Below are 23,822 nucleotides of genomic sequence, written 5' to 3' on the forward strand. Positions count from 1 at the left end.
AGTATTGTGAAGAAAGTATATGCATCTTCCACCTTGGGGAATAAGCTGATGTTAGACAACTGGGAGATGTGACAGAGGATATCCAAGATGGCGCCCTAAATCAAAGACTTCGTAGTCAGGAAATGTTAAGGACTGGAAGAAAAGAATAAGACCATGTAAATGGTAAAGCATTTGTTATATTCCACATAATTCCTTAAAAAAGCAGGAATTTCCCTACCCTTCTTATTATAAGTAATCTCCTGGTCAGTGATTGTAAAGCAAAAACCTTTGAAGAGGAGTCTTGAGATAGCTGCTGATTGAGCATCAGCTAGAGCTCTCCATGTGCAAAAAAAAAAAAAAAAAAATCAGTAAAAAAGTCGATAAAGGTTACTGACTCAGGATTAATATGGCCACTGGCCAGTACAAAATTCAGCAAAAGGGTCGATAAAGGTTACTGACTTAGGGTTAATTTGGCTACTGGCCAGTGAGTTCAACACTTAGGTGTCAACAAAAAAAAAAAAAAAGCTGGGAAACTTAAGGCAAGTCATTGAAAAAGGGAGAAGTAAAAATAATCTGATGATGTCATTTTTATTCGTTCTTCAACCTGTGGGTTTTGGATCCTACTCTTGTCTCTTTCCAAAGCTTAAGGTTCCGGAGCTTGAACTCCTCCCCTGCTCATCATGACTCACTCCTCCAAATGACCTCTGATCTCGTTTGTGCTCTGTCAAGAAGCATCGTGAGCCATGTGCTTGAGGTCCATTGAGAGTTTCTTCTTGTGATTCCAGATACGTTTGATTTTTCTTTGCTGTATCTTTGCTGTACTATCTTTTTTCTTTCTTTCCCCTGTCTTCTTAGTTTCTTTATTTAAAAAAAAGCCGTTTGGTGGTCTGTACTTTGCGGGAGCTTTCTTTCCCTTTCCTTTCTCTTCTTTAACATGTCTGATAAGGTGCTGGGCTTTAAAAAGTGCACTTCCTGTAGGCACAAGACTCCCTTATCTGATGCCCACAGGGAGTGCTTGCATTGTCTCAGCCCTACACATCTTGAAACTCCCTGCTCTATTTTCAAGGGGTTTTACCAGCGTGCTTTGGCTGACCACAGAAATAAACTTATTTTAAAGGGCCTTCTTCCATCTTCTGGCCCCGCTGTGTGTTCCTCTTCTTCATGGGCTCAACCCCCTGCCAAGAAGCACAAAGACATCTGGGAACACAGGAAAAGTTCCCAGGACAAGTCTGCCTCTACTTCCAGCTAGCCTCACAAAAAGGCTTTCAGAGTATCTGATCCAAAATCCTCAGACCTGAGCTGCTCTTATTTCCTTGGGACCGATTCCTACTGCCATAGGATCTCCCTTTCGGGACAGATTCCTTAAAAGATCCTCCAGACCACATTCCACATCTTCTGTCAGGTCCTCCCATAGCCTTTCTGATTCAGAGGTCGATAGACTGAGACAATTCCTGCAGACACAAATCCAGATGGGTTTTTACCAGCTCTGTCCCCCACCGGGTATGTGAGTCGACTTTCTCCTGTTGCTCCTTCTCCAATCTGATCTCTTGCTTCGGAGTCTTTAGATTCGAAGCCTCGAGAGTTGAGGTGTCAGAACCGGTAGTGAATATCCCTCCAATTCCGACAGCTTCCCTGACTTGCTAGGCTCTGACCGCATTGGAGCAGACTGGCTCTTGGAGCTGAAGATTGACATCTGTTCAGTAGAGCTGATTTAGACTCCGAAGTTTTCGGAGCCTCAGTGTTCAACAGCTTGGCACAAACTCCCCCTTTGGAGTGGACAGCTGGGGAGACTTGGGAATTTTCTGACCAGACTGGTTCATCTCTGGGGAGAACATCTTCAGCGTCTCTAGGCTCATCTGCCTCTGAGGTGGTGGAGAGGGTTCTTTCTGTACTCAGGAGATCCTCTGCTCCTATGCTTTCGGATCCATCCCTTACCTCCATGGATACTGTGTCTGAGACCTCACATCTGCCACCTCCAGGACAGCTGGTCCAGTAAAGTCTCCAAGCTATTCCATCCTTGGAACCCGAGTTTTCTTCCATACCTGTTTGCAACATCTCGAGGAGGTACCCCGGAAAGAAAGTTGCAAGAGGAGGCACCTGGAAGAATCCATCATGGAAGACACTGATTTCGAGGATGGGGAAGGGTTCCCGAGATCTCCACCTGAGGAAATCCTTTGACAAAAAGGTGGTTGGTTGGTCTACCCAAAACCCTACCCATGAGGAAACTGTGTGCTTGAAGGCTTTTGGCTCCAGCCCATTTGCATCTTGGGTGTCTCTCCTGCTGATACACTAGTCAGCGTAGTATCAACCAGGGCTTGGAAGGAGCTGGACACTGTAGAACCTATCCCCAAATGCATATATAGGATTCTTAATGCCCCAACAGACTGACCACATCAGACTAAAGGGATTCCGGTACATGTCATGGTTGTTGCGGCAGCCACCAAAAAGGAACTAGCTCAGGAAAACTCCACTCTCTATCCTCCTAACAGGGAGTCTAGGGCCATGGACAGATTTGGCAAGAGAGTTTATGCCTCACCTACATTCACTCTATTAGCACTAAACTATTTTTCCTCATTTTACAAGGCTACAGAGGGATTTAATCAAAGAACTGTCTAGCTCTGCCCCAGAGTCCATGTCTGATGAGGAACGGAAGGTGTTTTCCTCCAGAATGTCCACTCTACAATCAATATCTTAATGTGTCCATGAGGTTAGTTTCTCATGCTGCAGAGGTGCCAATAGGGCAGCCGGTTCTGGCATTGCCATTATATGTCATGCCTGGATGTGGCTTTGTAACTTTGCAGAAACTTTCAAGGCATCTTTAATCAGTGCACCTTTGATGGATCGTTATTGTTTGGTCCACAGTTAGAGATGCACTTTCCCATTGTGAGAAAGATGGAAAGACCTTCTGTGCCATCAGATTCTTTTTTTCTAACCCACAAAGATCTTTCTCCAGGAATCGGCGTGGTAGTAAAAAATTGTGGTTCAAGAAGTGTCAAGGTCCTGTTCAGAAGTCTCATGGAGACTTTTCACCCATAGGCAGAAGGGGAAATAGTTATAATGGTAGATGCTGCCCACGTGGCAGAAAGGGTCTGCAAAGTCAAGGGTCTTGAGATTCGTTCTCGGCAGACCCTTTCATTGCTCCTGAAAAGTTGCCTGACTGTCCCTCTCTGGAGGCAGTTGAGGGAGCATTTCGGAAAGGAATGTGCATGTCAGTCAAACCAGAAGTTGACCCTTTGTGGCAGTTGAAAAAATGGATATGGTTTCCGGCATTAGATTCATGGCAACCCCAGAGGTCTTTTCTGACTGACCAAGAGATCTCCCATCTACTGTATATGGGCAGACATGCACATGGCTGCTTTGATAGCTCCATTTATCCCGTGTCTCTGATGTTTTGGCTGCTGTTTTTGAAGTATTTGCTTCCTAAATGGTAACTGAACTTACATTTTTTTAACTTACTCCTCAGCCATGACCAAGTAGCTCCTCCAGTCCCATTTCACTCTTTCTTTTCTTCCATGTGTGTCCAGTTAGCCCCCATGTCACTGTGTAGGGGAGAAGGCCAACAACCCTTAACCTTATGTAGCTGGCCTTTTAGAGGGTTAGAGTTGGAACATGGCAGACAACCAACTGTGGTTGTGTGGGCTCTTTTTATGCCGCTGCTTTTCCCTGAACACCTCATCCATCTGTATATGCTCTGAAAGTCCACAGTGCTTGACTTGAATCTGCCCATGCTTCCATGTAAACCGAGTTCCCAGCTACAGTTTGCATAAAGTTTGGTAGGCATGTATTTGCTGTCAGTCCTCATTTTTTAGCATTACCCAGTTTTTACTTTGTGACAGTCGTGCAGTGGCAGGCATCACCTCCTATCTCCAGTATAACAATCTACCATCTAGAACTCGCATTTAATGTTCTGAACCTTGCCATCTAGAGCTCAACGTTCTGAACCTTGTCTCTTTGGCCTCTCAAGCTCTTTCCTCCCTGGGAAATGACCTTCAACTGCTTGGGATTCTTTGCAGATGCCATCCACTGCAGAGTGCCCCTTAATGTAAGGTATAACAGATAAATGAGCACTTGCCATGCCACTTCAGTGGGTCTTTGAAAGGGCTCTGTTAATCGTCCTGCTTCCTCCTATTCTGGGATGATGTGATCACCTACTTTTAAGTATTATGTGAACTTTATGATTTTATATCAGTGTTTAGAGTTTACTTGTTAATGCAGCTTGCTTGTGTTCTGTGTATGAGACGGGTTTTTAAACTAGGAATGTGAAACTGGGCTAACCCTTCTAGCCATACAGGTGACACCACAACTTGCACTGGCAGGTCGTGTGCATGCTGCAAATGTAGGAGACGGGAGCTGGAGATCTTTGAAGAATTAGGTTAACATGGAACTCTCAAGGTGGTGATATCACTCGTCATCTACTTCAAGAGACTGCCTCGAAGTTAACCAATTGTGAGTGCTAACTTATTGGTTATGTATGCAGGGTAAAAGTAATTCATCTGATGTTGTAAATCTTTGTTCATTAATTACTAATAGGACCGCTGTTCCGTCCGCGGAACCGATACGGTCATTTCCAAGCTCGCACTGGCCAAAAACTCTCAGCTAATAATAGCCATAATGCCCTTCTCCTAGTTACTCCAGATCTCATTTGCTGCATTCCTAGTCAGACATGCTAGCCATCTTCTCTCAAAGTCAAGTATAGAAAATTGTTATTTTTAAGACAGTTTCTCTTCAAAATTGTTTATGTTTTAGTCAAGTTAGCCTCTTCTCACTGTCGCTTATAACCTAATCCTATTCCCTACCCTTTACCTTGGTAATTTAATTTCTACCACTATTGGTACTGTCCCTCTCTCCTGCCTTTGACAGGCCCTTCCTTACCACTTGTGGTATTTTTTAAATACCTTCATTGGTATTCTCTCCCTTTTTCTTTCCCTTATTTTATTTTTTCTGTAGGATAGCCTTGTTGCCTTACTATGTCAGACAAAGCTAAATTGGGGTTTAAACAGTGTGATAAGTGTGGGCGTAAGATGCCTAACTCGAATACACATGCTCGTTGGGTCTACTGTTTGGGCATGGATTATATTAAAGCTGACTGTGACAATTATGCTAGTTTTAGTAATCTTACACTAGCAGAATGTAAAAATAAACGTATTTTAAAAGGTATACTCAAGGCACCTTTTTTGGAGGCTCTGTCTGGGTCAGAGGTCTCACCCCCTCCAAAGACAAAAAAAAATAAGGAAAAACGGAGTCACTCGGTTTCTGCATCTCCGTCAGTTACGGAACCGAGTCGGCCCCATGCTTTGCCGGTGCCCTCTGTGCAGACCTCTTCTGCACCAGGCTCTGTGTCCTCTCCCTCAGTGCCGTCCATGATATTCACCCCTATTTCGGTTCCAACCTTGACACCACTGACTTCGGTGCCGTTCTTGGATCCAACATTGGCTCTGATGACTTTACCTGCTTTGGCACCATCCCCGGCCATGGTGCCGACAGTTTCTTCGGCTCCATCAGCTCCAAAACTTGAGTACCTGCCAAGGGCAAGATACTCTCCAACTTACAACCCTTTTTTGGGGGAGAGGTTTAGCCCCTTTCTAGAAAGACCTGATTCTCCTTCAGCAGCCTCCTTTAGATCCACTAGGAGTTTTTCTGAATTAGATCTAGTGCGGGTTGTGAACCAGCTTCTGGCAGCTTGGGGATTGCCCATTCCAGCTAGACCTTCCATCCCTCTTGGTTCGGAATCTTTTACTAAATCTTCCCCTGCTTATCCTCCTCCAGCCTCTACCCAGATCCTGGAGATCTTGGTACTGATGTCCACTCCGGTGCATACTGTCTCGAATCAGACAGCAGTGTTTCTCCTGTTGGCAACGACCAGCCTTGCTGCATCAGCTCCGGTGAAGCTGATGCTCTCTCGGAGCAGTGCTTGGACCGTCCGTACCTTGGTACCTAGCCTGGCGCCTATTTTCTCGCTGGCTCCATCTATGTCCAGGGCTTCGACGGCTTCCAGTTCTCTTGGAGCTCCTCAGGGCGGGGTGTGACCCCAGTTCTGGGCTCCCATCCCTCCTCGAGTGGGCCTGCTGTCCAGGTGATGGAGAAGGTCCTTCACACTGAAGGCTCGCAGTCAGCACCAATTACATCAGTATTAGAACCCCCTCCCCCCGCATGCATCTCTCCCAACCCTCTATTTTGGGACCCTGGGCACGGGAGTCACAAGAACTCCCTTTGAAGGGAACCCCTTCTTTGGAGCCCTCCTCAGAAGATCCCACTGGGGAGCCACCCCGGAAGAAATGGTGCAAGAGGAAGCACCTTGATTTCCCAGAGGAATCTGTCACCAAAGACACTGAGTCCCCATGGTCTCCCCCAGATGACGTCTCATTCAGAGACATTCTCAAAATCCTCAAGCAGTGGGGAGACTGGAAGTCCTCTAACCCTTCTTCTGAGGAATTGTGTTCTTGCAGGCCTTCCGTTTATTGCCATCTACGTCCTGGGTGACCCCACCGGCAGGTGACCTTGTTGAACTCTTTGTGTAGCATGCCTGGAAGGCCCCGGACAATGTAGAACCTGTCCCCCGGAGGCCAGACAAAATGTTATCTACACCTGAAGACCAACCCCACTGGTCCACGCAGTTGACAGTTGATTCTATGGTTGTGTCGGCAGCCGCCAAGAGGGAACTGGTAGAAGATAGTTCCACTGTCCATATTCCAAACAGGGAGTCCAGGACCATGGAGAGACTAGGGAAGCGGACCTATGCTTCAGCGACCTTCGGCATTCGGTCGCTGAACTATCTGGCACACTTTACTCGCCTCCAAAGAGACCTAATCTCTGAATTGTCTTCCACTTTGGTAAGGGTACTGCCTGATGAGGTGCGTGATACTGTCGCCTCGTAGCTAGCTACTCTTGACTCCATCTCGAATTCCTCACGTTTGATATCTCACACCACCGAGGGGGCAGCTCAAGCTGCCGCATCAGGCATTGTCATGAGACGTAATGCTTGGATGTGGTTATGTGATTTCGCAGACCCCGTTAAATCTTCCTTCGTCAATGCACCTGTCCACGAATCTGCACTTTTTGGACCCAAAGTGAGAGAGACAATTGCATGTAGTGAGAAAGATTGAAAGACCTTGTCTGCTGTGGGCATATGTTTTTCCAACCCCCAGAGGTCCTATTCCAGGAACCGGAAGGGAGGAAAAATGTGGTTCAAGAAATCCCAAGGATCTTTTCGTGACACTTGTGGTGAACAATCCCCCCTGGGCAGATGGGGCAACTCATATGGAAGACATCCTTTTCCCTTTTTTACCTAACTCACCCACTCGACCACATGATGCGTCTTACAAAACTGTTGCAAGGAAGAAATGCTATGGTGGATGAAGCCACAAACAAATCTTTGGTGTCTACCGTTCTGTCTTCCCCAGCCCATGGCCACTGTGACCACGGACGCTTCCCTGTTAGGGTGGGGGGGGGGCATTTCCAGGGAAAGACTGTCCAAGGCACCTGGTCCCCCTTGGAGGCCAATTTGCACATAAATGTCCTGGAACTGAGGGCAGTTCTCTTAGCGTTACAAGCGTTCCATGCATCCCTACTCTGTGGGACCATTACAATTCAGTCCAACAACATGTCAGTCGTGTGGTATATCAACAATGAAGGCGGAACCAGGTCTTATCCCCTGTGTTGGGAAGTCATGAAGATTTGGCACTGGGTGACAGCTTCCAACCGCTTTCTTATAGCAACGCACATTCCCAGGAGTTCTAACCTTATTGCGGACAGTCTGAGCAGGAACATCCTGATGTCTCACGAGTGGTCCCTCAACCCTGTAATTGTGGATCAGATCTTCCAATGCTGGGGCAAGCCTTGCTTCCCCCCTAAACTACAAATGCAAAAACTATTTTGCCCTGATCCCCCCTCATGGGGAACCACTGAGGGACGCTCTAATGCACGATTGGCCCCCATGTCTTCTGTATGCCTTTCCCCTGTTGCCCCTCATCCCAAAATTTCTCCAAAAAGCTCAAGAGATTGAGAAGCAAAGTGAACCTCATTGCCCTCTATTGGCCCTGTCCAGTCTGGTTCCCGTTTTTATGGCCTCATCTGATTCACAGCCCTTGGATCCTGGATCATTCCCAAGACCTGTTATCTCATACTCAGGGACTGATTCATCCGAACCTGCACAGTCTCAAGTTCACAGCTTGGTTCCTCCACTTCCAATGATTGCCAGGCTGCCTGACATCCCATCTCCTGTTCATGAAATTCTTCTGGCTTCACACAAATCTTCCACTAGGAAAGTTTATTCTAGTAAATGGACTAGGTTCTGTATTTGGGCCAAAGATCAGAACTTCGACCCTTTCTCTATGCCTATTCAAAAGATTCTGCTCTTTTACATGCAGGAGCCTCAGCATCGATGATCACTGTACATTTAGCAGCTATTACCAATTTTCATAATGGACTTGATAATTCTTCAATTATGTCACACCACCTATGCAAGACCTTTTTGAAAGGAGCATTACATGTTAAACCTCCGGTCAAGCCTCTCTTAGAACCCTGGGACTTGACTTTGGTACTTCTGTCTCTCACAGGTCCTCCTTTTGAGTCCTTTGATTCATGTGATTTAAAATATTTGTCATGGAAAACCTTACTTCTAGTAGCACTTACCTCAGCGAGAAGGGTATCTGAGCTGCAGGCCTTGAGTGTCAAGAGACCTTACTTGATCTTCCACATGGATAGGGTGTTCCTTCGTACTGACCCTGCTTTCTTGCCCAAGGTCATTTCTGGCTTTTCCATTGACCAATCTATTGACCTGCCAGTTTTCTTCCTTCAGCATTCTAATAGAGGGGAGTACCTTTTGCATACCCTTGATGTGTTGTTATTTGGATAGGACTAAATCTTTCAGGAAAACAGATCAGTTGTTTGTGGCCTTTGCAGGACCCAGATTGGGTAAACCTGTTTCCAAAGTGACTTTATCCTCCTGGCTTAGAAACGTCATTACCTTTTTCTACCAACAGAATAAGCTATTCTTACCTTTTAGAATAAAGGCTCATTCTACCAGATCTATGGCTACTTCTGTAGCATTTCATTCCAGAGCCTCTATGGATGATATCTGCGCAGCAGCCACTTGGGCAAGACCTCATATCTTTATTTCTCATTACAAATTGGATTTGGCCTCCAGGGGACAGGCATCTTTTGGTTCTGTGTTGCTCAGGAATATCCTTCCTTAGGGCCAACCAGGACTCAAGTAACTGGGGGCTCTGTCCTATTAGTAATTAATGAACAAAGATTTACAACATCAGATAAAGAAGTTCTGTCTTACCATAACGTTCCATCTGTGTTGTAGATCTTTGTTCATTCATTACTTTCCGCCCTCCTTCCCCCTGCCCGGACTCCTGGTGGACTTTAGGAACTACTGGTTAGGGTATTTGCTCAGACAGAGCCTTCTACTGTTTTTTCTATTACTACGTCTATTAACTAGGGGCAGGCAAACTCAATCTGGAGTAACTAGGAAAGGGGCATTATGGGTAGGTCTTAGCTGAGAATTTTTGGCTGGCACGAGCTTGTAAATGGCCGTATCGGTTCCAAGGTCAGAACCGAGGTCCTATTAGTAATGAATGAACAAAGATCTACAACACAGATGGAATATTATGGTATGACACAACTTCTTTTTTTGCATTTAAGTGGCATTTTTATACAATGACTTTAGTTTGTTTCATGTGTTACAGTGACTATGAATACATTTAAGCTTTCAGAGCTTTCATTGTTCATTGTATTTCACTGTTGCATTAATAATTATTTGGAGATTTCCTGCTGCGAAAGCCCTTGGCTATTCTAAATACCAGAGATTTTTTTCCCTCTTCCTGGCCTAGTGGATGCCCTCTCCCATGATGTCAGGATGTTTGGGTTTAAAGGTCATCACCTGCTGCCATTTTCTCAATTTTCGTGCCATTGTCACTTGTAACATCCTTCAAATATGTTGGTCAGTGCAAAGCCAGAGATGGAGCTCCTAAAGCCAAGTACCTCCACAGCCATAAAAAAGATTTCTAATTCTTATCATGCAAGACAACCTTTCCTAGTTGCCATCCTCAGTTTGTAGAGTCTCTGAATTACAGGTACTAATGTGTAAAGAACCCTTAATCAGGTTTTACCCTGATAGAGTTTTGCTGAGAACTAACCCCGTCTTCATGTCCAAGGTGGTAACAGAGCTCCCCCTGAATCAAGCAGTCCAACTTCCTGCCTTTTTCCCAAACTCACAGAACAAAGGAGAAAGAGAACTTTGCACCCCTGGATGTTCTTAGACAATTCTAGTCTTACTCGGTTAAGACAAAAATAGAAAATAGACTTCCAAGATAGCTGCACATTGAGTAAACAGCTTAACTGTAGCTCTCCCAGTATGAAAACAGAAATCCACCAGAGAAGGCCAGTAGATTTTTGCGTTTATGGGTAAATTTCTGTAACTGGCTAATAACTGTACTTCCTGGATGCCAGGAAAAAAAAGATGTACAGAGAACCTGGAAAACAAAATCAGCTACAAAACGTGAGGAACAAACACTGACTGGGGAAAGTTCTGCGGTTATTCAGCAAAAAGCAATGCAACCTCCAGACATGACTTCACTAACCTATGGGAAGATATTAGACAACCACACACAGACCTGGTTAAAAAAACACAAACAACTGAAGGCTGGAAAATATGGAAGAAGCTTAAATAGATATTCCGATGAGGTGACAAAGTTGCAAAAATCAGATGTTGAAATGAAGAAAAGGCTGGCTGAATATGAAATTGTTCAGAAAGAGATGTTTCAAAAAGTAATAGAATTAAAGGACAGAGTACGTTGGGCAAACCTGAGATTTTCAGCTATACATGAGAAGCTGGAAGGAACAGACTGTATTAATTTTATGATAGCACAAATAAGCAACTGGACTGGTATTCCACAGCAGGAGTTGTTAGTTGAAGGGGCACAATGCGTGTATGCTCCAGACCTGGCTATGAGAAAGCAATCTAGACCTTTAATAGTAAAGATGCAATCTTACCAGCAGAAGGAGTTGATTCTGACAAAACTGTGGCAGAAGGACAAAATGCTAAAAGTGGAGATAGCAAAGTGTTTGTGGAGAATGATTACTCCTCTTCTGCCTGGTGTACAAAAAGTAAATTCATTCCATTATTCAGGGAATGTCGAGGCGCAAGTGTGAGGTTCAAACTGTTGTACCCACCTGTCTTCAAGGTATCCTTCACTGGAAGGACAAAATAATTTTTTGATTAAGTACATGCTAAAGAGGAAATACAAAAGTTTATCCAACAAATAGCTGTGAAACAGAAGGAGATTCTGCTTCTTGTTCTTCTGGTAATAAAACCACAGAGAGAAGACTGTACCTGTGAAACCTTTTCCACTGTTTCAACAGAAAATGTTGGACAGAAGGAAGGGAGCATGAGAGTTGACTAGAAGAATCAAAAGTATGTTGGAAATGAAGCAGAGAGAAGATTCGGGAGATGGAGATGAAGAGTAATAAAGCCAGTAACTTATTGTGGAATTACAACGCAATAATTATATTTGTGAAATATGACTGAACAAGAAAATCTGGAAATACTGGACTTTTTCAAAATTTTAGATTTGTGGGGAACTCTAAAGTATATGCCCTACTTCCTGTCATCAATGTTAAGAAAAATGCTTTGGGGTGGGGAAGAGAGGGGAGAACTTTAAGAAAAGAAACCATTTTTTTTCTTAATAGTACTATTTTTGTGGTATATGGTTTTCTTTGCAGGGTATACAGTAAAGTTATCTCAGTTATTTTTAAGTGTAGAATATATTAAATAGGTGCTGCTGTTCTTTTTCCCCATGTCTTTCTTTCTTTCTTTCTTCTGTTTTTGTTCATTTTTAAGAAATGTTTGTACAGCAATGTTAAAAGCCAGGTTAAAATAACATGACAAAAGAAAAATGAATGTGTTTTTTCTCATTCTTGCATGGAGGATTAATGGAGTAAGGACCTTAGATTGATTTAGTAACAGGTTTTAAGAGAAAGCAAGTAAATGAAAAAGAATGTTGAATATTATGAGGCTTTTTTCTAGGAAACAAATTTATGCTTAGTAGTAGTTCTGCATCTGGCCCTCATGTCTCCATGGAGACAATCTGTTAAAGAGAAATTGGTTGCAGCCTGGTGGAGAGGGATTGGGTGGGGTGGGGGGGGAGACAAAAATAGGAAGTCTGATCATCTCTTTGTGGCCTTTGCTTCTAACAAATTAGGCCAACCAGTATTTAAAGAAATGGTCTGTAACTGGATCTCTAACTGTACCACCTTTTGCTGCAAGTATCATGGCAAAAAAGTACCTGAGCACATTAGAACATATTCCCCTAGGGCCACAGCTACCACTGCTACCGTTATCAGGGGCTGTCCATCCAAGGCATTATGGAGACAGACACCTGGTCCCCTCAGTCCACACCTTTTCTAAGAACTGCAACTTAACCTCTACCTCTAGAGCCAGAGCTGTGTTCACCTCTGTAGTCATGCAGGGGGGCTCCTATCATCTGCCTGATATCTGTTCTCCTGACACCCTCCTTATAAGTTCAAGAATCCATCCAGTAGAGTTGTGTTTTCTAACCATAAGTGTAGATGTTCATGTATCTTTACTTTTACAGTATCCTTTCCCTCCCTCCTTCCCCTCTATCATGACTCTGTGTAGGGGTCAGCTTTCTTGCATCCATTTTCTTATGGTCCCTTCCTGTTTAGGTACCCTCTTCAGGTCTCTCTTAACCTAACCCTGCTGAGAACAGTTTGTTTGTATTGTGCTTTCTTGGAGAATGGGGTGTCTGTCCTCTGAGGGCAAGAAGACATGTGAAATTAGCACTGACTGATGACCCTTGCATCCTGAAGTTCTGATGTCTGAACAGTGTGTGTCCACCTGGCCAGGAAGTTCCTAAGTAGTTGTTAGTGCAACAGTGAAGACACTCTGCTACATTTATGGTAAGTAAACACAGCTGTACCTTTCTGTGATGCCATAATGACATCCATGATGTCTTCCTGTTTACTTTTCTGTTTTGTGCAGCACCATTAAAATATAGTATTTTTTTTTTTTTTTGGCTTTTGTATCAAACATGTCTTCCTGTTCACTTTTCTGTTTTGTGCAGCACCATTAAAATATAGTATTTTTTGGGCTTTTGTATCAAACATTTAAATGAAATGTTTTTTTTCTTGTTAACAAATTAATATTATTCATATGTAAATCATAATATTTGGCAACATGATTTGAGTTTTGGATTTGGGTTTTTTTGTACCTTGTTCAGCTGACACTATCATGCCTGATTACAGATGCACTGCTCAGGAATGGCTTGGCACCCTGATGTTGCTACCCAACTGGTCCTTGCTTCAGAAGATGATAGGATGCCTGTTATTCAGATGTGGGATCTGCGTTTTGCCACCTCTCCATTACGTGTTCTAGAAAACCATACACGGTATGTAAACTGTAATTCTGAATGACTAGCAGTGGTGGACAATGCTTACTAGACTATGCAAGTGGGTGGAGTTTGACATTAACCTTTACACTTACTAATGAGGAAGCTTCAAGTGCTGCATAGATGTTAGTCGAATGCATTAAGATGTAGTAGAAGAAGCTGAACTTTTTTTAAGTTGTATTTTTTCCTTTTTTGTATAAAATTCAGAAGAAATCCTTAATGTCTTCAGAAATCTAGTTCTTATTTTGCAGATATTTTCTTAAAATTGTCAAAACATTTTCGCTTTGTTAATTCCTAAACTTTTTATTTCAGTGTCTCATATTAATTGTAAGTAATTCAATTGTTAAAAATACAAGTCATTGGTTTCTATGGAGGAGTTGGACATTACACAACAGGCCATGTCCATGGTGGCCCAGGCCTAACAGCTGGCTAGATATAGTATGAAATTTAGTTATGACACAGTGGAAGCATCCCCCAGAGCAGCTGCTACTGGCTGTTTTATCAGAAGGTACTCATGGCTTTGGTCTCTGTCCTTGCTTGAGAGCATAAAAGCCAAGCTACAAGATTCTCCTTTGAATAGGGTTGTTTTATTTGACTCTGATGTAACCAGCTTGTTTAAAACTTTACAAGAACAAGGGAAAATTATGAAGGAATGCAGGTAAATTTTCCTCACTTCTGTACCCAGATATAAAAAAAACTCACCAGCAAAACCCACCTCCTTCTCTTGCACTCATAAGGCCAAGAAAATGACTAGGAAGAGATTTCATGATAAACCAGAAGGGACTCCAAATCTGTGAGGCCTCCCTACCCAGACAAATCAGCCTGACTACCTTTCTCACCCACCTGTCCCCCTTTGTCCATTCCCTGCCCCTGTCCAAAACACTCACCTCATCTGTGAGGAATTGGCAGCTCATAACTACAGATTAATGGGTTCTTTCCATAATTCAGCATAGTTACAGAATGGCTTGAAAGGAAATACTTCCTTTCAGAGACATCCCTTCTCCCCCCTCCCAGTTGGGTAAAGCTGCTACCTCCCATCATTCAAGCCTTGCTTCACCAAGGTACAGTAGAACCTGTGCCACAACAGCATGTAGGAAGAGGTTTCTATTCCAGATTATGTCTTGTACCAAGAAATGGAGAGTGGAGATTTGTCCCTCCTCAACACCTTCCTCAAATTTCAGAGATTTTCAAATTGTTCTCAGTTCGCTGCTTTCCCATTTGGACTATCTGCAGCCCAGGGTTTTCACAAAGTTTCTGGCACCAGTCATAGCCTTTTGCAGGACTTAAGGAATTCAAATATTCCCATACCTAGATGACCTGTTAATACAGGCACCCTCTCAACAGATTCTGTTACTTCAACCCAGTTTCACCATTTCCTTCCTCCAGAGTCTTGGGTTCACGATCAGCTTCGAGAATTCCACACTGGAACCCCACCCAAAACCTGATTTTCTTGAGCTACAGACTAGAAACCAAACTTGTGCAGGCCTTTCTACCTTTAGCAAAGTATGGAGTTACTAAAGCTACTTTCAGTCTCTTCTACCTCTTCAAACTTACACAGAAAAGAAATTCTCAATTCTCAATTTCTTATTCCTCATAAGGGCAAAGTGTCTTTGAGGGCCAACCCCGTCATTTATACCTAAAGTGGTCAGAGAGCTATCCCTCAGTCAGGCCAACAATCTTCCTACTGTCTTCCCTAATTTCCAGAGTAGGAGTAGAGAGAACAGTACATTACCTGGATGTTCACAGGCAGCTCAGATTTCTTTGACAAGGTAAAGTTAGTCCTTAATACTGACCAATTTTTTGCAAGAAGCCAAGCTGGGCAACCCAGCTTCTAAACAAACTGTTGCTAACTGGGGTTCCAAATTAATTCTCTTCTGTTAAACGTGCCTCAATCAGTAAGATGCACACTACCGGAGTAGTGGCCTTCTTGGGGTAGACTCACGAGCCATCCTGGAAGCTGCAACTTTGTCCTGTCTACATACCTTTACCAAACATTACAGGGTAGATGCTTTCTCTAGATCCAGAGGCTTCTTTTGTCAGATCAATTCTCTCTGGATTTGACAGCTGTCTTGTGTCACATCCAGACACTTTCAACACATGCTATGATTTGGGAATCGCCCAACAGTGTGGAATACTGTAACAGTGAACTAAGGAAGGATTTAGTACATTTGTAAAAAATCCAGAGTGAACTCCAGTGCTGAGGGCACGCAAAACTTTAAATAAAATGCACACAAAGATAACAAAACAAGAAGGTGAGCGTTTTTGCAGTCTACTGGCTGCTTCTTCAGAACTACTAACACAGTTCATCTGAATTAATTATATATACACCTGACCTCAATTAATCAATTACATAGTAAAAACTTGTCCTTCCCTTAAAGTAATAGCCAAACATCTATCTATAGTATAGCTTATATTTTAGCTCATATAGTCAGTTGGGATTGTATGGGTAAGGCAATGGTAGCATTTGCCTTCTCCGATTGAGTAATAGGGTTAATAAGGAGGCTATATGATGGGTAATTTAAGGTGGGAGAGGTCATCTCCAACAAGCTGTGTTTAAATAGATGAACCAGGCAAGAATGTGTTCTTTTTCCTTTGTTGTTTTTATATTTAGAGCTATTAGCTAAAAATAAGAGTCTCAAAATTTGAATGATATAACTTGCATTATAATCAGGAAGAGTTAGCTTTATATGCAGATGATGATATATTGTATTTGATAAATTCAGTAGAAGGACATTTCATTATTGTGGAACATTTTGAGACAGTTTAAAGTCTCTTTGGGATAGGAAATAAGTGCAGATAAGACAAAAGTTGCATTTGTAAACTTATGTTCCCAATGCATGAATTGCTTCAGCAATACCTATATTTGAGGGCATGATGAGATGAAGTATTTAGGTGTAGGGATTAAAAAGGATTATATTATGGCAGCAAAGGATATGTGGGAAGCAACTAAACAAAAGATCATACAAAAATGGAGAATCTGGAAGCTCTTGTTTATAAATAGGGGTAATTTACAACCAGTGAAGATGTTTTTGGTCTCTTTAGTTTTATAAACAGGTAAGCATGTTTTATAATTCAGAGGAGAATTTGTGGACCTTAATAAATAAGTGAATTAATTTATTTGGGAGGGGAAGGTGAGTTGAGTGAAGATGATTCTTCCCATGGAACAAGGTGTTTTAGAATTACCTGATTTGAAGGGATATTTTACAACTGTCCACTTAATGCTCATAGGCAAAGCAAAAGCTGAAAGGTGTGAATAAAGTTGAAAGGGATGATGAAATGTGGTTGTGAAATAAGGAGGGAGCAAGATTTTGGATACAGGTCCTTAAAGTTAACAGCTGTACAAGAAGATTCATAAAGCAGCAGAAAAAGAGCTAAGCCAGCATACTCATGGAGGAAAAAATGTTTTACTAATAGGGATAACTGAAAAAAGGGGTATACAAATAGGCAAGATAAGGCTAGTATTTACTGGAAGAACTCTTCAAAGGAACCTAGATGTTTGGTGCAAATAACTCTGGAGGGAAGGGTAACAAGGTGTGGTAAACAGAATTTGGACTGCATGTTAAGTGTCTGACTTCTCTATGAGGGCTTGATAATATAATATAGGCAAAGGAAAGGAATAAATGAGTATTAAGTCAAAGAACGGCAGTAAACAATAAGGAATCTGCTGTAAAAAAAAAAAAAAAAAATTATATTTTTGTAGAAGAATACTTCCAGAAGACTCTGTGAACCATACATATATCTGATAGCTGCTGGTTATTATAGGCAAGCACAACTTATTATTTTGGGAGATTGTCAAGCTTTGATAAGTCTGTGATTACAGCTCTATGCTGTAGGTACATATTGAGGAAATAATACGTGCAAATTGTATATTTTGTACTTTTGCTGCAGTGCTTTTTGACCAAACAATAATACTTTGCAGTATTGATCTCAACAGAATGTTTTGTAGTATCATTTTTTTGTTTATTTCACGAGTTTCCTGTTGTAACTGTGATGTGGGTGGGCATTCTTGCATGGGATCTTCCGACTTTATTTTTTAGTTCAGTTTGTTTAAACTGAATACGTTATATTGGTTCAGTTTGTTTACTGATGGGTGAGAATTAGCTGAGTATTTGCTTGTCCATGTTTGTGTCTGTGCTCTTTCAGACTAGTCCTGGTTTGATTGTTGTTACGGTCCAGAAATGACTGTTAATGTGTGGCTTTGAGATGGGGATCTCTGCATAAATGCTACAGTGAGATATGCTTTGGTTCGTGATGGCATAATCTAATTGGTTTGGAGTGGTTTACAGATTTCTTATATGAAAAAGTTATCTCACACTTCCAGACCTTGGTCTTTTCACAACTGATGGAAATTGTCCTTAAAAACAATTTCATTTTGTGTAACAAAGAAATTTACTTACAACAAGAAGGGGTGGCTATGGGGTCTGCATGTGGTGGTTTATATGCAAATATTGTAGTTAGGCAATGGGAGAAGAAATTTCTTTTTTCTTTTTTCTTCATGTTATTTTGAGCACATCAAATTTTACACCAGGTTTTTGGATGATATGTTTGTTTTGTGGGATGGACCTGTTAAAGGAAAACTCAGGGCTTACACACATTTTAGCTCAACTGCGAGTCATGCTCTATCCCTGTGAACTAATTTCAGCCATCTACAGCTACGACAATGCACAAACATTCATTGAACAGGCTGTTATGTTATGATCGCTGTCACTCTGATGCGCCTCAGAGCAATAGAATAGGCACCTTTCCATGCCATATGTGCAATCAATGTAAGTATGTATCTACTACTGACACTTTTACTCATCCTATAACTAACAAGAGGTACTTATTTAGACAACATGCCACTTGTAAGACTTTGTGTCTAGTATATGTAGCAACGTGCAAAGCTTGCACGATGTTTTATGTGGGGATGACCACAAGGTCATTACGAGAGCGCATCAGAGAGCATGTTTATGCAATTAGCAAGTGCAATATTGTCAATGCACTTGCGAAACATATATCAGAGCTAGGTAATACACATGGTTTCAGTTTTCAAGTGTTAGAACTGGTTAACACAGGGAAGAGGCTAGGCAACATAAAAATAGGATTGAGGAAAGGGAGAGCCACTGGATAATGAGGTTACAAGCCCATAGGTTTGGGCTTAATGAGAAGTTATCTATTAAGCCTTTCTTAACTTCCAGGTCCTTAAAGCATTAACATTAATTAAGCTTTTAATTGTTTTATTGAATGTTGTGATGTCACTACCTGTTTTTTGTATAAAGGGAGGGGGGTTTTATACTGCATTTATATCTGATGAAGCGTTGAGAAGCAACGCGAAAGCACTTATACCACTGCAGTCTGTTCATCTGTTGTTCAATAAAGTGTGGACTTTTGGTTTTACCTGAAGATTTTGGAGTTTTATTCGGTTTGGCTTACTTGGTGTACTCTTTATTGTTATTTCACTTGGTTCACTTGGATTCTATAAGAGTGCTTTGCTTGGCGGTATTGTTCTATTTGCTGAATAGATTTTTTGTCTAATGGTTCATCCGAGGACAGCTTTTTAGTTAACTGGTCTAACATAAATTCTTGATACTGGATCATGTGGAATTGACAGTTCAAGGCCCTAGCTGAAAGAGTAGCAGAAGTGTAAACTTTTTTACCCCATCTCCCTAAGGACCTGGATTCCCTTTCAGAGGGGAGGGGGTTTTTGGTAGAGGTAGCTGCTACAGCCTTAGGACCCTGGGAGATAGTTTCGGGATCTGCTAAGGGAGCCTTATACAAATGATAATGTGTGTCCGGGACCCTGTAGTACCTATCGGGCTTAGCAGGGGCCGGAGGTAGTGAATCAGGAGCAGTACAAGCATCATTAAATGCATCATCCACAACAGAGAGAACTGGAGGGATGGCTAAAGGCCTATGCTGTGGTAAATGCAGAAAGGTTCTAAGCCTTTTTCTAGAGTCTGAAAAATCCTGGCCCTGCCACTGAAATTGTTCCCTCATAGCATGCAAGGTTTCCCCAAAGGAAAATTCCTCAGGCGGAGAGGCAGAAGGAATGGACTCTTCACCATCAGAGTCTTCATAAGGGGAGAAAGGGCCCTCTGGAGGGTTTGAAATATCTGAATCATCAGAGGAGTCATCTGTAGAAACTGGCTCAGGGGGCTCTGCTCTAGGCCTCTTCTCTGGAGGTGGCTGAGAGGCCCTGTCTTGGAGAGGTTGGGATCTCCGGATCAAAGAAATGAGATCCTCTGCTAGACTAAGCATTTGTGAACTAGAGCTAGGCCTGTGAGAGGGGGTCTTAGCAGGCACAGATTTGGTAGATTTAGCTGCTTTAGCCCTGGCAAAGGCCTTAATCGACATGGCTGCAGGTGGCCTAGCAGCTCCACGTGCAGGGGTTGAAATATCCAAGGGAATAGTATCAGATAATTCCTGGGAACCTGCAAGAGCAGGTGGGATTTCAGAAGCCGATTCCACCAGGTTGGATGAGGCCTCGGTAGGAGGTAAGTTTTCGGCTGAAGGAAGAACCGCGAGCTCGGTTTCAGCCGAAACCGAGACACTCGCGGTTGGCTTAACCGCGGTTTCGGCCGAAACCGCGGACCGCGAGTGTCGGTCCTTTTCCTTGCGCTTTTTAGATATTTGTGTAGTCGGAGGATCCGACGGCATAATGTAAGCAAAATCTGAGCCGAAAAACTCCTCAGCAAATTCTGACCGACGTCTAAGCGTCCGTCGGTTAAAAGAAGCACAGGCTAGACAAGCTGCTACATCGTGGTCTGGGCCCAAACAAGGTAAGCAGTAAGAGTGGAAATCTTTATGAGGTATTTGTTTCCCACATGTTAAACAGTTATTCACTTTTTCTGACATCGGCTGAGGCAAGAAAGAGTCCCCAACGGGGTACTTAGCTTTTTAGAAGTATTCGGTAGTAGTAATCTCTGGTTCTGACTGACCGGCACTTGCGAACAGCTTCTGCTTCGGGCGCCACGCGGCAAGAAAGACTGAGGAAAATGGCGTCGGCTGATGCCTTTATACCCGAACAACTGCAGTTATGACGTCGGGTGAAGTGCGACACCAGCCGAGGCCAGACCCAGACTTTGGAATCCGGCCGACCGAAGGGCTGCCTGACGACAGGACAACCCCATTTGTAAGTACTGCAGATGCATCCTTGAAGGACATCTGAGCAAACTTACCAAAAAATAGTTAGTACTGAGTTCACCGTCCAGGAATGTTGCCTGCAGCTGCACACAAGGACTAACTTGCTCCAGTCAAGTTTTTATTCCGGTGGGAAACAGAGGTCGTAAAAGAGTTCCTCAACAAGTTATGCAGCAGTTTATAGTACCTGATAATGGGCTGGCCGGCATAAAAGTCTACATCACAGTCTGGGAGGATTTGCACTAGAGGGAACTACTGATTTGACTGTGTCGAAGGTACGTCACGAAGGGGAAGACAAATTGGAAATGAAAGTATGCGATACTGATGAACGGGGGATGGGCTTTCCTGCCCTGTGCTACGGAAAGGTAGATATGTAGAAGTAATAATGTGTTTGTGCATTTACCTGAAGATTTTGGAGTTTTATTCGGTTTGGCTTACATGGTGCACTCTTTATTGTTTTTTCACTTGGTTCACTTGGATTCTATAAGAGTGCTTTGCTTGGCGGTATTGTTCTATTTGCTGTTATTTCTGTGATTACCATTCCGCCAGGACATGGCCAATACTTCGGTTCCTGAAGGTGAAATTATGTTTAACCTAGATGGTATTGTTGATATGAATATCAACCCATTGCTTAAACTTACTGCTGCAGACTTTAATCAAGCTAAAAATGGAGCATATAGCTTCAAGAACAACATGGAGGTTATTCTTTTAACTAGGAAGTTGGAAAACAAGTTACACAAACTCCGTAATGTGCAGTGGCAAAAACTGCACATGGAAGCTTGTACTAAATTTAAGCTGATACCTAGGGGCTTAAGAGTTCTCAAGATGCCCACCTTTGGTGATTCTGATCCTGATCTCCTAGCCCGTTGGCAAAAGTTGAACCTGGAAACCAGCTTTACCTACATTTCTATCTTAGTTGAACATTATGAGAAAATGATCTGTGAACTGAGAAATGACATTAAATTAATACAAAATGAAGCAGCTCGGCTGTTACATGCAGACGGCTTGGACATGCTATTCAATGATTTAAAGCATATGCTTTCTTCGCTGGACTTTAAATGTATGCAGGACAAAAAAAGAAAACTGGAACGTGATTTTTTAGATTTTAATCAATCTCAGGTTTTCTCGTGGCCTAGAGATGTTAATTCCTCATGAAGTGATTGTTTTGTTAATCCCCCTAACAAAACGGACAAGTTACCATCAGCTGATACAGCTAATCCACTTGTGATGACGTCATCCCTAGCTGCCAGAGTCAACGACAGTAAAGATACTCCCATACTAGACGTACACAACTCGGCGATGGCTTCTAAACCCAATTCTTTGGTCGTGGAAGCACAGGTTCATGCCGAATGCATTACCAACAGTCTCACAGAGATTTCGACCAACATTCCTTGCTCTAAGAGCCAAGAAGTGCGTAAGAAACAAATCACTCTTGATCCCTTTGTTATTCAATTGGAAGATGATCTTTTTGCTTTGGGCGACGGCTCGCCTTCTTTTCCCCTGCCATTCAGACCCTTCGAGAGGAGAACTTGGTCCCCACAGGGCAGAGCTGTAAAAGGAAAAGCATAGAAGACAACTTTGCACATAACAAAAGGTACGAAATCGAAGACTTGAATGGACCTTTTAAGGACACTGATACTGATGAATGTTTAGTTGTTAATGTTTCTAAATATATTTTAGACAAGGATGAAATGTCGGTTTTAAACAGGGGACTAGGATTTATTCCTTCTGATTGTAGTGACATTACTGGTATCATTGCAGATGTCAAAATGTTCACTAGGAACATAGCTCTTAAGATGCTTTATGGGCAGGAAGGGACAGGAACTAACAGTAACCATTTTACATTTAAAAGCCTTCCACCTTTGTTCCTCAACAACATCCATTGTTAGATGCCTTTGAGCAAGCAGTAGAAAGGGACTTGTTTGAATTATACAATAGTGAGACTAAGTGTGAGTTTTTTAATTTAACTTTTGATGAGAGGAATGCCCTACACAGGTTAAAAAATAATGAAACCATTGTAATTAGGCAAGCGGACAAAGGTGGTGCCGTTGTCGTTATGGATAGTTTTTACTACTGTAATGCAATGGAGAATATGCTTAATGACGTTGAGACCTATTTACCCTTATCTAACCTTAAACTTAATAATTTAATCAAAGATGTTCATTACAGCCTATATGACTTGATGCTGACTGAAACCATTGACAATGACTTATACACATACTTGATGGTAGACAAACCGTTGGTGCCCTCTTTCAGAGGTTTACCTAAAATTCATAAGAACACAACTAACCCACCGCTGCGACCTATAGTGTCCAGCCGTGGTTGGTTGACTGAACCTTCTTCTATATATTTAGACAAGGCGTTTAAACCCTTACTTCTTGAGGTTAAACATGTTTTAAGGGACACTGCGGATTTTCTTGAGAAACTAGCCAATCATGGTCAATCTTGTTCTTTTTGTAAGAATGATATATTGGTTACATTAGACGTGAAGTCTCTTTTTACATCCATCCCGAATACTACTGGCATGGATTTTGTTAGGACCATGTTGGTGTATTATAAATTATCTGAACGTATAATTTTTAGATACATGTCACTTTTGGAGATCATTTTAGAAAATAATGTCCTTTGCTATCGAGACAATTATTTTCTACAAACAAAAGGGGTAGCAATGGGTACCCCTTGTGCCAACGCCTATGCTAATTTGGTGTTGGCACAATGGGAAAAATGCTTTGTTTTGAATGAAGATTCAGTTTTTGTTGACCATCTTGTATTTTATAACAGATTTGTAGATGATGTGTTTTTGTTGTGGAGGGGAACTGTTGAACAGCTTTTGAGTTTCGTAGCATACCTCAATAGTACCACAGATTTCCTTAGTTTTGAATGTACTTATTCTTTAAACACCATTGATTTTTGGATGTTAGAATAATCAATACCCATCAGGGCTTTGATACTGAACTTTATAGGAAGGAATGTTGGAGAAACAACCTGTTACATCGTGAGAGTATGCATCCTCGGCACATATACAACAACATTATTACCAATCAAATGGTCAGGATCTCCAAACTAACATCTCAGACGACAGCTTATAATGAACACAAACAGACACTTACTAGGAACTTTTTATCCAGAGGTTACAACATGAGACATGTATCCGAAGCCATTTCTTTAGGTGACTCACATAGATTATCTGATGGAGCACCTTTGATCAATAGAACACATAGACGTTCTCACTCTGTCAATAGGAGGACTAATGATAATCATAATAGGATTATTATTCCCTTCACCAATAGAAATAATAGCATCCTGAATGTA

The 23,822-nt window shown here is 42.2% G+C and overlaps 1 protein-coding gene across 1 annotated transcript in view; it reads left to right on the forward strand.

The window, feature by feature from the left end:
* SEC31A (SEC31 homolog A, COPII coat complex component) overlaps positions 1-23,822 on the forward strand; it is a 1,704,034-nt gene that overhangs the window by 343,649 nt on the left and 1,336,563 nt on the right. The window contains exon 7 of the mRNA XM_044060384.1: positions 13,249-13,391. Within this exon, the coding sequence (XP_043916319.1) occupies positions 13,249-13,391 (143 nt within the window). The remainder of the gene's footprint in view (positions 1-13,248; positions 13,392-23,822) is intronic.

The sequence above is a fragment of the Protopterus annectens genome, chromosome 2.part0 (genome assembly GCF_019279795.1).
Source record: "Protopterus annectens isolate FY-2018-M chromosome 2.part0, PAN1.0, whole genome shotgun sequence".
Lineage (NCBI taxonomy): Eukaryota > Metazoa > Chordata > Ceratodontiformes > Protopteridae > Protopterus > Protopterus annectens.